Source organism: Bombus affinis, chromosome 5 (genome assembly GCF_024516045.1).
Source record: "Bombus affinis isolate iyBomAffi1 chromosome 5, iyBomAffi1.2, whole genome shotgun sequence".
In the NCBI taxonomy this organism is placed as follows: Eukaryota; Metazoa; Arthropoda; class Insecta; order Hymenoptera; family Apidae; genus Bombus; species Bombus affinis.
Genome location: NC_066348.1, coordinates 4114120 through 4130594, shown reverse-complemented (window position 1 = coordinate 4130594; position 16475 = coordinate 4114120). Strand labels below are relative to the sequence as shown.

Here is a 16475-nt window from a genome sequence, read left to right as displayed (position 1 = left end):
TAGTTTTGTCTGTGAATATCCAAATATAACAATTCGCTATATTTTGTAGAAGTCACCTAAATAATTAATTCTTTCTTAGCGTTGACTCATCTGGTGCACTGTGATCTGTTTTATTTTTGCTAAAAGGTTACTTCATGCTACATTGTTTAATGTATGTCAAGGCCTGTTAACAGCGATCATGACTTGTGCTAAGTCCATATAAAATTTCTTTTTTTACAACATCGCACGCATTAGTCATTTATTTGCCATTTATTTCCACATCAAATCTTAATAAGAGAATAGGTAGTACAATTTTATTCATTTTTTCCATAACTTTAAAATTCCACATGTACGTACAGTTGGTTTCGAAAATATTTAATCACTAGTATAACTTTGACTTCTATGTTCTGTATTTGAAATAAATATAGATCAAACAATAAAAATGTTTGCACGACAATGTTACTGAACAAAAAATATACCGGACAAAATGTTAAACTTTTAGTTTCTTTAACATCAATTTTCAAAGTGCCCGTATATTTTTGAAACATGAAAATTCATTTTTTTCCACATTTCTTTTAATATTTAGACAACGATTTGTTTTAAATCAAAAGTTTTTTTATTTTCTGGCATCATACTACACTTCAATATATTGCAGAACATTTATGCTGTTTTATCTTTATTCATTTCAGATATAGAACATAGAAGTTAAAGCTATATTAGCGTCTGAGTATTTTTGAGACCATCTGTATGTATATATTAATTAATATTAACATGTTTGTCGCAAACTGTGCATAGAGTGTTTCCAGATTTTCATCAATTTTGAAACTAGATGCGCCTGAATTCTGAAACCAGCGTTGCATCAACGTTCGTCTTTTTGTTGTTTTCTGCATTCTATTAGATAATAGGCACTCCTTACTATGCCCGATCTGAATTAAACTGTCGTAGAAATTGTGAATTAGTCTATGTATATTCAGTATTCAGTATTAATCTGTTTATAATGAATACTATTGACACAATATTGTTCTTAAGAAGAACTGTTCAGTTTTGTAAATATTTGTTCCAAATAATCTATTTCAATGACAATGTTCTGCTGATATTTATGAATAATCAATCGTTGATAGCAAAGGAATTCAATATTGCAAGATAATATATTATGTGTGTATAGATATGTGCACAAAATATGCAATATGTTCGTACATTATGTTCTTAAAAAATACATATGGGAGGCATGTGCATTATGCAATGCATGTAGAATAAAAAACGTATTTTTAGAATCTCCTAGCGATAAAACAGATTTCTGTATAGACTTCGCATTTCTATCAACGTTCTACCAACTTACACATTTGCATGAACACCCGCACTCTATCTATCACATTCTTCCTGTAATTCTTACAAATAGTGTATATCTTGACAACTGTAAAATTAATCATTACCTTGATAATTTGAACCAATTGGATAATTTGCATTATTATTTGCATCGATTAATTTGAATGGAGTAAAACTAGGATATGTTCTAATACTATGGACACATATAACAACAATTACATACAAGTAACGTATTAACATTTTACTTGTGATTCAGCTAGTCTTGAGAGTTTTAAATTAAGATGTTACTGAAGAAAATTTTAGATGAAATTATGAAATGTAACTGCATATTCTTTGTGGTAACGTCTTGATAACAAATAGCAGACTTACCGACTGAGGTACAGTCGTAATTGACTGTGGCACTGACCTATGATCATGATGAGTTTCCATGACATATAAGCATAAAGTGTAAAATTCAATATTAATTCATTAAAATAATTACATTGAGACGTTGCCAGTCATATGATGTAAACTTTTTATACTGATTAACTGATTTAGTTACACATCACGACAGTTTTCTTCCAGAAATATAAATAGATACCAGTGACAATGATATGTAGCATAGACGAATACACACATATATATAAGATAGACCTAATATTACAGACTGTGTCTATACCTCTAACGATTTTGTATCTCATTTTTTGAAATATTGATTTGGATAAAATCGATATTTCTTACTCTCTCTGCGATTTGCTACAAAGGATTATATTCCTGTACTATAATATTAACTGATGATAATTTCCATGTTGGTAAAAAATCGACCGTCGATTATGAACAACATTACCACAGACGATGATATTTCCTCACTTAAGGAACGGTTCTTTCGACCGCGATAAATTTAATTTGTAGCATCATCGACGAGATAATGTTTAGAATAGGTAATAGAATAGGTACAGAATTCGTGTCAAGCACTGATTGAAGCATCTGTGACACTACTATATTGAATTAGTAACGTCCCATGCAATACAAAAATGACATAGTGGTTAGGTGACTCCCAAAATATGGTACACGAAAAAGCATTGTATGTCTCGTCTATTTTTTATTCGTCGATGATTGAACTTTTAGTTTATTCTAGATTCTAAAGCAACTTCAGCTTATTTATCGTGAACTTTGAAATTGATATTACAGACAAGTTGCAAGACTATATCTAGAAAGCTTGCACGAAGAACTTCAATAAATTTGTACCTGAGGAGGATTTATACCTAAGATAGTAGAAAAGTGTACTGCCACGTAAACGTAGAATAAATATAAAAATATAAGATAAAAAAGAATATAAAAAAGATTTTAAGAATTCATAGGGATGTTTAACAATATTATTGAGGATAAAGGATTAGTATGTATGTTTTAAATACAAAGTACTTTCTTTAATTACTTAAGATACATTTTAGCTAAATTGCATTTAAGATTTTACGATTAAATTTTCCTATGCTACATATCATAATATAATCGTATTATGCATTTATCACGACATTGTTTTAATGAGATTTAAAAAATAGTGTATTCGACACAACTATATTTTCAAGTCAATTTGCGATCATTATATATTTTAAAATCAAACAGTCATCGTTAACAAAACCTTGAATTATAATTTAAAAATCGCATTTAATATCAACTCCATGAGAGTGTGAGTAAAACAATACTAATTATAGAGAGACATATCTTTTTTGATACTTGAATGGCTTTTATGAGAAATACGGCTTGTTATGTACAAATGTTTTTGTTATACATGTCAAATCAAATGTCCATACTTTCTATTCCTTTTCCTTAGTCAGTAACAATCATTCTGTTGCTCTCAATTAGAATTTCAGTGATCTAAATCTACGTTGATGCAAAGATAATGTTTTCATTCATGTTTGTCTACGAAATTTGTCACACAATTCTTTAAAATACGACAAGTTGATTTTAATGTCCTCTTATTAATTTCTGTATACGAAATTTACGTAGAGTTATTAGAAATCTATTGAAATACTTAAAATATAAAGGATAACAATGATATTAATCTATTAATTCTTTCTATACTTACAATTACCATACAATATTTTGCTAAATTGTTACGTAAATACATTTTTTAGTAGTACCACATAAAATATATGAATATACATATAACGAGTACATAAAGTTAGATTTATAAGATATTTTATTGGAATTCGTTTTTTCGCCAGAGAAATAAAATAAGAAGACATTAATTTCAAATATTGCATATCTAGGAGGCAATAGTAAGCTCACTGAGGTAAATATAATACTTCTTATTATATTAATAATTGCTACAATTGTCACAATCAAACTTAAATTAATACATTATAAATTTAACTATTTTAATACTCCTATATACAGATTTTAGAATAAATTTCGCAAACGATAAGCAAAAATCGTCCTTAATTATATTTTTTTTGTGACTATCTCTTATTTATTCGTGGCATAAATAAATAAATTTACTCTCTGTTTATAAAGTATTACAAATGTGTTGCACAGATCTATTATATCAAAAGATGTTTAGTATAACCAAGTAATAATATGCTTGTTAATTATATTAAGCTCCTTTGTAACTTCCTTCATCAACTATATGTGTGTATCTGTAGTTTACACGTGTAAAATTTCGTACAAATAAAACTTCAATATATAAAAAGCCTACTACTTTTGATTCACTCAAATACACAAGTAGTTACTTCTGCTTATCGTTAACGAAGTTAATTGTCAATACATTTTACAACGCACAATTCTAACAATAGATGTGCACGTACGCAATACTTCTCCATAAGTAATATTTACAATCTTGAATCTAAATGTTGATAATTGTATATTGGAATACGTACATAGAACAAGTAAAATGAAAAATAAAAAATATTGCTTAAACAAATAGTTCTGCGATTACAATAGTTCTGCGATTAGTATTTACACAAGCAACGAGACATGAGTTTTAAAATAAAATTAGTTTTCTTAAAATCTAGAATAATTTAAACGAGAATTATACATTATGATCTTCTTATTTGGTTTAAAATATATGAAGTATATACAAAGAAATTTAATGCAGCAATAAATCATTTCTTAAACTGTATATGTACAAACAGTTTCTATTCATTCGATGTATGATCGTAGATCATTCTTTAATATATACAAATTCAATTATATGTTATATTATAGTTCAGATTCAATACCTTCCTATTACATACCATATATTTGCCATATGTACAGATATATGCAAATGATTACTTCTAAGGGAAAATGTACATGTAACTTTTCCTGTTGGATTTTACACATTGCTCTTGTTTCAGTTTTATTTTCCTCGGACACAACAAATCCCGTCAAACCATTCAAACACTCAATACGAGTACTTATCCTAATGTAACATATACACATTTGTATACACATACATGTACACATGAATTATACAAAGTTTTCTTTCAACGATTATGTTTTTGTTGTGATTCTAAATACATTAATCAGTATAGAAACAATGTATTGGTTTACGCTATTTTTCTGGTAATCTACCATTGCGCAATAACTATGTATAAGTACGTGTATTGCGTAATGTGTATATACTTAGGGTTTGCGCATGGTACTACACTAATTTAATTACACATCGATTAGGCCGAATATGCATTAACTAATTAGGTAACTAATTAGTATAACTCATCAGGTAACGAAGTACATAAACTACTATTGACGTTTGAAATGAATTATCATAGTATGAGTTATAAGTGTATAGCATTCATCTACTTAAAGAGAATTATTCGGGGTAATAGTTTTAATTTTTATCAATAAGTAGTACTATAGTGCTGTTAGAAAAGTGGAAACATCTACAGGTAAAACATACAATTAACGATAATCGTCACTTTGATAATTACAAGAAACGCTCTGCAAAACAGTTGAACGAAAGTGTACCAGTAAGGAGTTCTATCATTTCCATTTGTAGAACTGATGGAAATGAAAGGATCTCATTTGGCTAACGATGCGTATGATTTCAGGGCTTTTCACCTGACGAATAAAGAACGAAAGAAAGGAGAGAAATCGATAATATTGGGCAAAGCAGATAAAGAGGAGAGCTTACGATGCCAAGAGGATAGTCTGCAATGTTATAGGATATTCGAGCATAAAATAAATAAAAATTGTTTAAAATATTTTTCGTTTAGAGCAGTGTTAGTTAAATTTCTTGTTTGGTAATTCATTTGTCTGAACATTATAATTGATAAATTTTATTATAACTGAGAATAATTAAAATTCTATAACAAATAGAAGGAAAATATTCTACACAGATAATATTAATAGTAAATAATAAAAACACTACTATACTAAATTCATCAGTAAAATATTTCCATACACATAGTGAAAATTTCATTATAATTTTAATAGGTACTTATCAAAATATTTGAATCGAATTATTTCAATTAGGAAACTCAAATATGTAACATTTGTTATGTACATAATTTTTTCAATTTTGAATACTATGAATATTCTTTAATTTTTATTTCTTTAAAATATATTACATCCTTTTTTGGAATTTTATTCTTTTTACTACTAAAAATTAATATAAGTAATTAATAAAAGATATGCCTAGTTGTATTTTTAAAAGCATTATATATAACAAAGAAATATTAAAAACACTGCTCTATAATCGTAATAAAAACCATATCTTATTTCCACGTGTGAATGCGTTAATTTTTAACAGTGAATTAATAAACAATGTAATAAAGAAGCTTTAGAAAAGTTTTCTTCTGTTTAAGCACTTACTCGACATACAATCTGTCGTAGATTGGCTAGTTACAAACTGAGTATTATACGATAGAATACGTGAGCTGTAAAAAAAAAGTGCAATTAGTAGAGCCACTTTTTCAATGAAACAATTAATTTATTCAAACTAATAAAATTAAAGTTTGAAGTTAAGAGATTATATTTATATTATTCTGAATATATATATTCTGAATAGAATATGGAACATATAAAATTTATTTCTTGAAAGTATGCAGTTATTATGATTTTAATCTCATAAGATTTGAAATAATAAGACATTCGACATGAGGAAATATAAAAATACTTATCTCTGTGTAATACGTAATTGTTATTTAGCGTTCAAAGTCATATTTATGAATTTTGTAATCTATACAGTAGTAGAAATCGAAATCTACGATCAAAAAACATTTTCAATCATATTTCTTGCAATACTCGTTTCTTTAACCTCTCTATGCTATAAATGAGATTTATAAAAAATCTTGAAACAAATTAATTTATTGGATTTTCGTTGTATAAAATATTCAGCATCATATTTATGAATTGCATTTTAATTCTGTTCTTTTCATCATGAATTGATAGATATATTCAGTCATTAAATTAAACTGAAGAGTAAGATTTAGATTTCACGATAGTGACATGTCACGATGTACATTTTTCGGGAACAATCGTTGTTGTTGCACTTGCACTTTGCACTTATATTTCACGTCAACGTTTCATAGATATTATCGTTTACTTCTTCAGGACAGACTTGAAACTAAGGGTTGTAAGCGTTGTTTCCATTTATACCGATAATGAGTTCAACTAAGCACAACCGTTTACATTGACAGAACACGGGAGCTAAATTCGTTTGGAACATTCTTGTCGATTAGCCAGCATTATATCATTTCGAGACAGGTCATGCCATATGATTCGAAAAAACAACGATCATCGCAAAAATATCTGCATACTTCTTCAGAAAGCGAAGCAGCTAAGCAACCGGAATTTTGAAACATTCGAACAATTTGTACAGGGACACAGCAGCTATAACGTATACCCGATTGGTCAATCAAATTTAACGACTTCCGGTTAGATTTTACGAAGTGAGCATTCGAGTGGAACTTTCGAGTTGAATCATCTGTTTGATCAGCCAATCGGGACATCGCTTCGTATAATTGAAGAACTCTTAAAAATTAATAAATTGAAAGCCTTAGTTTTAGGACTACCCTGAAAAAGTAAACTGCAATGTTCACGAAACGTTGACGTGAAGTGCAAGTGCAACAGCTACATGATTGTTGCCGCAGAACCAACATTGTACAGTATAAATTATTCGATATTATGAAACATATACAAGTCTGAGCCGAGCAAATTTTATTCCAAATAAAAATAAAAAATTTTTGAACAACGAATCATTTCATTTACTTTGTTATTTTCATTTCAGATATATCTTAATTATCTGTACAATATCTCGATTCGTTACAATTTGAAATATTCTATCGTGTATATATTTAAGTTATAAATAATATAGCTGAATATTATTTTACAAACGCAATATTTGTTATATATTCGTTATGGAATTGTTTTAATTCCAGTTATTTTTAAATAATACGCGCATGAGACACTGTGAAAAATATCAGTATTTCTGACGTAGTTGATAATATTGATATAATAAAGTCAGAAATTATTTCGAATATTATTACTCGAATGCAACATACGAAAAGAAATAAAAATCTATTTCATTTAATAAATAATCAAATAATTTGGAGAAAAATCATTTGTTTATATTAAAAGCTAAGGGGAAATATATATTAGTAAGCATAAGAAACAGTATCTAATCAAATAGGGTGATATTGAAATAATTATTTTTCAAATATTTTACCTAAATATTGCTCAAGCTCAATACGAGTATATGTATGAGTAAAAGAACATGACATACTAGCAGTATATTAAACCTGATTTACAATAGGGCCGTGATAATTGCACGTCCTGGACGGATTCGTTAATTTGACAGCAGATATCTCTACTCCTTCAATCGATTCAAGAAAATAGCAATTAGAAAGATTTTACTTACTTCAATTTATCACTTCGAAGCGACGAATCATCGATCAATAATAATTTCTTTTATTCTTTCGGATTTCTAAACACTTTCTATGGATTCATTGATTCTAACAAGTCATTGAATCCGTATCGCATTCAATTAACGCGGCTCTACTGTATAAAAGTATATTGCAAACGATATCCTTTTATAATAATTAATGTTTTAAATAATTTAAAATAAATGAGTCGTATTCTGTACATATAATTGTTCAAAAGCCTACGATGCTTTTTGATCGAAATGATAAAATGTCAATGACAGTAACTATGATTTCTTTAGTGAATAAGAGGAATGAAAATATGAATATTATTGAATATTAATGTTAATGTTTCTTGGTTGTCATTTCTTAACAAATGCTAATACGTCAAAGTGAGTATTAATGTACATAAATTTTATATAAAAGTTTGTATTCAACTACATTTACAACAAGCCAATATGTTTATACTGTCTTTTATTGATCATATTAGCAAATTCAATAGATTTAGCGTTATGGTTACTGCTGATTTCTAAAGAAAACAATTTCTTTTTGCTGTAAAGCATATAAAATACTCCATATTTATAAATTCGTTCATTTACGAAGGTTGAGTGTAATCAAGCTAATATGCGTTACAAATAAACGAGATCTACAAATAAAATTAATTGTTCTATTACTAAAATAACAGATTACAATGTAAAGAAAATTGAATATGAACTAATTATTGCATATATATGTATATATATATACGAATCTTGGACACAGAATAATATCTGTATTTCTAAAAAGAATAACTAAGAATAGCTAGGGAAAAAATAGCTATTGAACTTAAATTATAGTCTAAATTTTCGAAAAATTTAAAATGATTATTCACAGATGAATTACGTGTAACGAGCAGATTGCTAAGTGAATTGTACAATTTGTTGAGTTACAGCTAGAGTCTACGAACTTCTGCGAATACGCAAAGATGTAATCACATTGCCGAATATCTGGTACAAGTATTCAAATGTATTAGCACCGACGAGGCGCAGTATCTCGTCAGTGGTATTACTAGAAATTCCATTAATCGCCTAATTTGCAAACTTTAGTGCAAAGTTTGCAGCAAGAAAAACTGTTTCGTTGATTTCAGTCACAACGACGACAAAGGCAATAGTTGTCGATAAATTTGCATCGAAGCACACCCATTAATTGATCCCTTTCGCGGATGAGATAAATGACGATGAACAGGACGAATCTTGATCCCCGAAGGATTTTCCTCGAATAACCGTTCTTTTCGCTGGTAGACACTGACATGACTACGACAGGGCAGATAGTAGGATTATGCAGATGGCCGCTGTAGATTGTACCAGAAAATTCGAACTAGAACCCCTGGATGACATCGATTGTGCCGTGTTGTCGATTCTTCGTGGTCGTACCTCGCCGTCGATGCTTTTTCGTCCTTTTGTTACTACAGCGTTTTCACCATCGTTATAGCTACCGCTGTTCGCCCTACCATGAAGCCGTATATCTGAGAAAAAGTGATTGATATATTAGAAACTCTGATAAAATTGTTTTGTATCGAATTCATCTATACCGGATCATTCATCGATAGTTATATTTTTTACGTTTTAATATATTAATGCTTTTACATATGTACATATGTAAATAAAAATATATATATTAAAACAATCGAATATGTTAGAAAGTGTTCATAGAAATTTAATTAGAAGAGCAGAAGTATGTGTTCGGCAGAATGGGCAACATTTTCAGCAATTTTTGTAATAATAAACTTTATGATTACTTCATATTATTTCATTATGTATTTCTAATTTTCCGTTACGGCAAAAACAAACTTAAACTGCGATAATATTCATCGAGACAACGATCTACAGTGAGATCCGTTATAACGAGACGTGATAAAGTGCACGCATACCGAGCGAAAATTCAAAGTCGATTTTCTCGAAAACAAAGCCTCAAACGAAAAATTTTTATTCTATATTTTCGACTTCTTTTTTCGCGTAGAATCACCCCCTTTCCGCTTGTACCACCAGTTACCAACCACCCTGTATATTTATATTTTTATACATTCATATATGTACAATATATGCATGAAATATATGTATGTAATATATATCCTCTACTTGGTATTTTTTACGTTTCCCAATTATAATTTTAATGCCCATTCTGGCAAAGTAATGATTTTCAATATTAAATAAAAGATGAATAATATGTTTAATAATTTGGCATTCGTTGCTAGTACTTGAAACTATAACAATATTTTATCAATAACGAGCTTTCAATACGGTAGAGAAGGTAAAAATCATACATTCTAATGAGAATAATGCATGTAAAAACATAGTCTTTGATAGAACGCCAAAGGCATTACTTATTCGTCTTTTCTCGTTGTTCCTTTTTCCTTTACTGCGTACTTTTATATTTTATGCATGCCATTTGCTGTCTGCATTTTAATATTTTTTCGTTAGACTAAAGTAATGCCAGTTTAATGCAAAATTTATAGATACTTTCCGTTTATTCGCTTTTATTTTAAGTTTGAATTTATTTTACTGTTATTCAATCCTCTGAGTTTATAAAGTCTATAAAGAATAGCGCTGATTGTGCCAAATTAAGAAGATAATTCAATAATGATAATAATACCATACTATTTTATTTTCCTGTACCGATTTTAAATAATCAAACAAAGACATTAAGAGTATTAAGAAAAGTATTATTTGTCCTAGTATACTATGTAAAAAAGTATTAGAGTAGGTGTAAATTAAATTTAACTGTATTTTTAAGTGTTTGCGTTTTGATGTAAGTAAATATATTAAATTATTCATACCTACGTTTCACATTTACACATAATTAGCTGGGTTGTAACATTTTACTTTTCTAATTATAGTTCTCCCTACAAGTTCATCTGCCTTGCTTATTTTTCAGTAGTTTTTCTTTGCAAGTTTAACTACAAACGTGTTGTGAATTTTAATAAATGGGAACGTATGCTGTTAAATATTGAAAAGAAACATCGGTGTGTTAATAGAATACTTTTTTAAAAATTCAGTCTGTGTAATACTTACGAATGTAAATTAGTTGTTCTTATTAATTTGAGAAATTACAAATTTAGATTATAAATTTTAGAAATAAAGATAATAATGGTGAAAGCTGTTTCATAATAATCTGCATAATTATGTGAGAGTTAATCTGAGTGCAGTTTTAAACAATTTTTTCATAGAGAATAATAAATATTCATAGGATCTGTTTTCATATTTATTACGATATTCTTCTACGATTAAAATTATCTTCTTCTGTATAGTGTATATATATATATTTTTAAATATATTTATAATATATATATAATTCGTGTACACAAGAAGGGAAGTTTCACTTAACTTTGCGAAAACAATATTTTTTTATTACGTCGTAAAAATGATTTTGCATAAATCGATCTAGAATACAGAATAAGCCTTTGTTATTGTTTGTGGGAAGCGTTTAATGGTACGAATTATAGAAATTAAAAAAATTTTTGTAATTGCCAAAACAGCAGCTGTTGAAACAAAGTATCGTTTCTTAATATAATAATCTTCGTTCATTCGTAAAATAAGAAGAATTATATAGTTACATGTGAATAGATTATAAATTCTCACATCAAGTCGATGCATTTTTTAGTTTTTTGATTGAAAAGTATGGTTTCATACATGATACATCCTAGTCGATTACTCAGAATATGACAGAATATTGTGTTATGCTGTTCTGATATCTATAAACTTTTTCTGGAATTTTGTAAAACTTTCTTAATAAGATTTATCAATAAGATTCAACAAGATTTGCCAACTGTTTATTTTACAAACTGATTAAGAAGTTACAAACGCCGAAAGATCGATTTTTGATCTCTGTCGAAACAAGGAATTCCGTGAATGAGACCGTAAGCCTGGATAGAACATGGTTTGAGAATCGTTTAAAGAAAGTGCATAAAAGTGGAATAATAGTGGATTAAAGGTTTGCCAGCACCATAAACTTTTAAGTTCACTTTGAACGATAGATTACAATCGAAGAAACGCGAAACGCCAGGGAAAGCTGCAAGGAACTTTCACAAACGAAAGATCAGATTACTTTCCATAGTTGAGGCGACGCGGCTCGACATGGTAGTTCATAAACCGCGTGGGATTTCATCAAAATCCCGTTGAGAGCGCAGCGTTTGTCGCCTTGGAGAAGATCTACGGCGTTACTGAAAGTTCGCGGGTAAATTTCACGCCTTCTCTCGAACTTTCCCTTCAAAAAGTTTCTCACCCTGCTGTGCGTAAGTTCGCGCATTACGCCGAGGTGATGATTTAAAAGGAAATTCGCGCGGAATTTCTAAGGGGGATAACGTATTTACGAGAAAATACGCCTGCCGTTTCTACTTTTCATTTACCTTCCGCTTCCTGATCAAATTCTATAATTAAATCCAGTAACAAGAAAGAGCGAAAGATTACAAGTGAAAGAGATGTTAAATCACGCGACTTTACAGCTTCAGTTTATTTCGCACGGTTTCCCTTCGATGAAACTTGTCAAAGTAGAAAAGTTCCAGCGCGATAATATTACTCCATTACTTTTATGTTAATTTCAAAGATAGATTTGCATGTTCACGATTAAAAGAAAAAGGAACGGTCGTATAAAGTTTAGGAAGTACATTGCATGTTGTTAGAATCTAACTGTACTATTACTATACTATAGGAGACAAGTTTAATTCGATTTTTATTTAGAAAGTTTCACGGCATATAAGCGCCACTGCATGCTTTTGAATATTCAAACTTGTTTCGACAATGCCGAAACTGTTACTAGAATTTACAATGGTAACGATGAAACGAAAACTAGAATTGTTGAAAATAATATCTAAAAACATTTAATATAGAAACAAGATAAAACATGACAGTTTCGTTTCTTTAACGAAAAGAAAATCCGAATAATATTATTTGGCGAGAAATTATAGCAAAACTTTTTACTATTCAATTTAACAGATATATTATTTAACCATTTAGAAATGCAATTTAACAGTTAATAATTACATACTGATTTAATAATTACATACTCAAGTTATAATGCATTAATGAAATTATTATAGAATGTAATACTGAAATATCTCCATGTTTTCTTTCAATTTATGTTAAGTACGCCATAGATAATTCTCATTGTATTTGGAATGGCCTTCTACTCATAAACTATTCATTTAATAATATATGCAAATATAAGTATGGTATATTTGATATTCGTTATAGTATTAGAGTTTTATTACATAATCGAAAATAGTGATACAAGCCGAAAAGGAGTGATTTCCCGTGAAAAAGTAAGTAAAAAAGGTAGAATGATAATATTTGATACAAGACTTTATTTTCGAGAAAATCTACTATAAAGTTTCATCAAAAACGCGTGCACTTGAGAAATAACAAGAGTCAGTTTGTCAAAATTGTTGGAAGAAATATCCCTGCCTATCACGCATAAAATAATTTTTCAACATGACGAAGCTTCGCCACATTTTACTAGGAAAGTTAGGAATGTATTAAACAGGCAACACAACTTTTGGATTGGAGGTGGAGGAACAGTAAGATGAGCTTCAAGATCGCTGGATTTAACTCCACTCCATTTTAATTCATGCGATTACATTAAGGAGTTAATTTATGCTGAAAATAAAGAAACATAGGTAAATTGAAGCATAATTCAGTAGTGATAATCATAGTGTATCATATACGTGCTTGAAGAAGTGAAACTTCGAAACATATTATCAGGTTTTCATGCTTCTATAATCCGTCGATCAACGCCTTGAATTAATCTGTAGTTTAACTAAATAAATGTAATATTGGAACTTATTGTTAATATAGTAATTCAGAGTATACACAATCATGACGTTTACAAATATAAACGGAGTATCTAAGTGCGAAGAAACCTGTTTCATCGACTCTCGTTACCTGTCAAATGCACGTGTACTTGGCGAAACTTCATAGCTGATCTTCTCGAAAACGAAGCATTGTATCAAAAATTATTACTCCATATTTTCCACTTATTTTGGAAAGGGGAATCGTTTTCTTTCGGCTTGTACCATCATTTTCGATACATGCCCTATACTATTACAATCAGAAGTGTCACTAGTAAATATCTTATTTATTATATCCTGTATTAACACTTTGTGTATTAATAATATCAATTTAATAATAATTTAATAATTTAATAATAATTTTACAATTTAATAATAATCAATTTATTAAGTAGTCCAGTTGGAGGACATTTAATACATATTACGTTGGAAGATCCAAAATAATTTGTATTGTAACATAAAATGTTTTAATTTAGAAGGTCAATCAATTTGATATTTTTGTCATATTTTAATTGTGTATTACAATAGAAACCAAAATTCGAATATTTAGAAATTAAAAATTAATTATTAATTAAATAAATTATTGTAAGGAATACAATAAACTACTTACCATCGGTTCTACCGATGTTAGGCAACGACGAATCAGTTATTTGGTGTGGACTAGGTTCTACGCTCGGTTCTGGCCTTTGTCGAGAATTTTGAATATTTTCAACTACAAATTAAACGTAATTGAATTTCTGTTACATTCATTTTCATTTTGATATATTCGACACAATTTACGAAATTGCGTAATTTAAATTCCTTATCATCTTTTGTAATGTTATCGTATAATGTAGGTAAGTACGGTAATGAATTTCGAAAGCTTCTAATTGTAACTATAAATTTCTGTTAGTGCACCTTATACACTTACCTTCTTCACTAGTGGAGGCTGGAGTAGTAGTTGTAGTTCTCGGCTGTGTCGTTGGTGTTGGAATATCTGCAAAATACATAATTTTGAACAAAATTTATGCAATTTGAGTTTAAATTTACATTCGTATAGATAATTGATTGTTATTGCATAGGTAGAAAGATTATCACTGTTATTTTGAATATTATCATGATTATTATTATTATTATTATTATTATTATTATTATTATTATTATAAACATCATTACTATCATTACAGATATTTCAATTAAGTTTTAAATTTATTCATATTAACCCCGAGCTCGTTGAATATTATATAACTAATTGTGACAAATTGTGATATATAAATGGTTTAAATAGCCTAATACTAACGATAAATATTTTTATAACAACTACGATTTAAGGGCTAAAGGTTATAATGATTCTTTATTATAGGAATTATATTATAATAGGTGTAATCTTTGTACATGCACTAGAAAAAATTATGACACTTCTATTCTGAATTATAAAAGAATGTATCAAAGAATATATAAAAACATTTTATAAAACAAAATTGAATAGTACGAGATACTGTTCATATGTATATTAATTTTACGCTTTTTTATGTATTAGTGCGTCTAAATAACGCTAATGTAATATTCCTTGTTATCGTGACCATCAAACTGGGTACTAATTTTCTTCTATAATGAATTTTAAGAGGTAATACATATTTTCATTGAATTAATTATATTCAAATCATTTGAAACTTAAAAAGATTTTAGGTAGAGAGTTCATTCATGTATTAAAAAAGGTTAAGAAGGAGAATGGAGAATAATAAAGAATTATTTGAATATCCTTCATACTATATGCACTCTGCAACAAGAAAATAACCAAAGATTTAAATTCGAAAAAGGACAAGTTAATTTATTACCTATACTGTTAACAATTTGGATGTAATAATCTATTTGTCTAAGAGTCAGCTGTGTTAATGCGCCCCACCCGCTGTATTTCTATCAAATTAAAATAGATTTAAATACTTTATTAATTTTAATTCTATAACTAAAGAAAATCTGGTTTAAAATTGAAATAACTTTTAAATCAATAATTTTGAAAAATAAGTGTATTAATTGGTTTTGTATAGGAAACAAAAGAAATCGTACTCTTTAGATGTATTAAAAAATTAGTTTTATTTCATGTCATTTCATTTGTCTAATCTAATTGTAAAGATACAGCTTGTCTGAATTTTGCGAGACACCCGATATAACCCGTCATGAAAATTGCATGAAAGTATCGATTACAGAAAGGTCTTCTATGCTGGGTTCTCGTAGCCATTAAGAAAGTTATTATCCAATTCCATAAATTGGTTAACTCGGTTTTTGTTTTCTCTGACAACCTATCGGAAGGAAAATTTAAAATGCAAATATGTATTAAATCGCGATCACCGCAAGTGAAAAGTTATTCAATTGGTTTCGTTGTAATGTATCGAGTCGGTGACTGATTAAAGCACGAAGTTAAGAAGTACCACCTACGAGTAGACCAACCAGAAAACCTACAATTACAGTTCGATAGATAGCCGTGGATTCTTTTTGTCAGAAAACAGAGTGACAGTGGCTGTTATCGGTGATTTACGGCTCGCACCACTTTC

The 16475-nt window shown here is 28.8% G+C and overlaps 1 protein-coding gene across 2 annotated transcripts in view; it reads right to left on the bottom strand.

Moving 5' to 3' along the window:
- Nucleotides 1–2870: 2870 nt before the first annotated feature.
- The window catches only part of LOC126916551 (neurotrimin-like), a 245564-nt gene continuing 231959 nt past the window's right edge, over nucleotides 2871–16475 (bottom strand). For both annotated transcript variants that reach the window (XM_050722476.1, XM_050722477.1), the window contains exons 8-10: nucleotides 14855–14920; nucleotides 14555–14656; nucleotides 2871–9627 (exon numbers count right to left, since the gene is read on the bottom strand). In XM_050722476.1, the coding sequence (XP_050578433.1) occupies nucleotides 9416–9627; nucleotides 14555–14656; nucleotides 14855–14920 (380 nt within the window). In that variant the 3' untranslated portion in view covers nucleotides 2871–9415. The remainder of the gene's footprint in view (nucleotides 9628–14554; nucleotides 14657–14854; nucleotides 14921–16475) is intronic.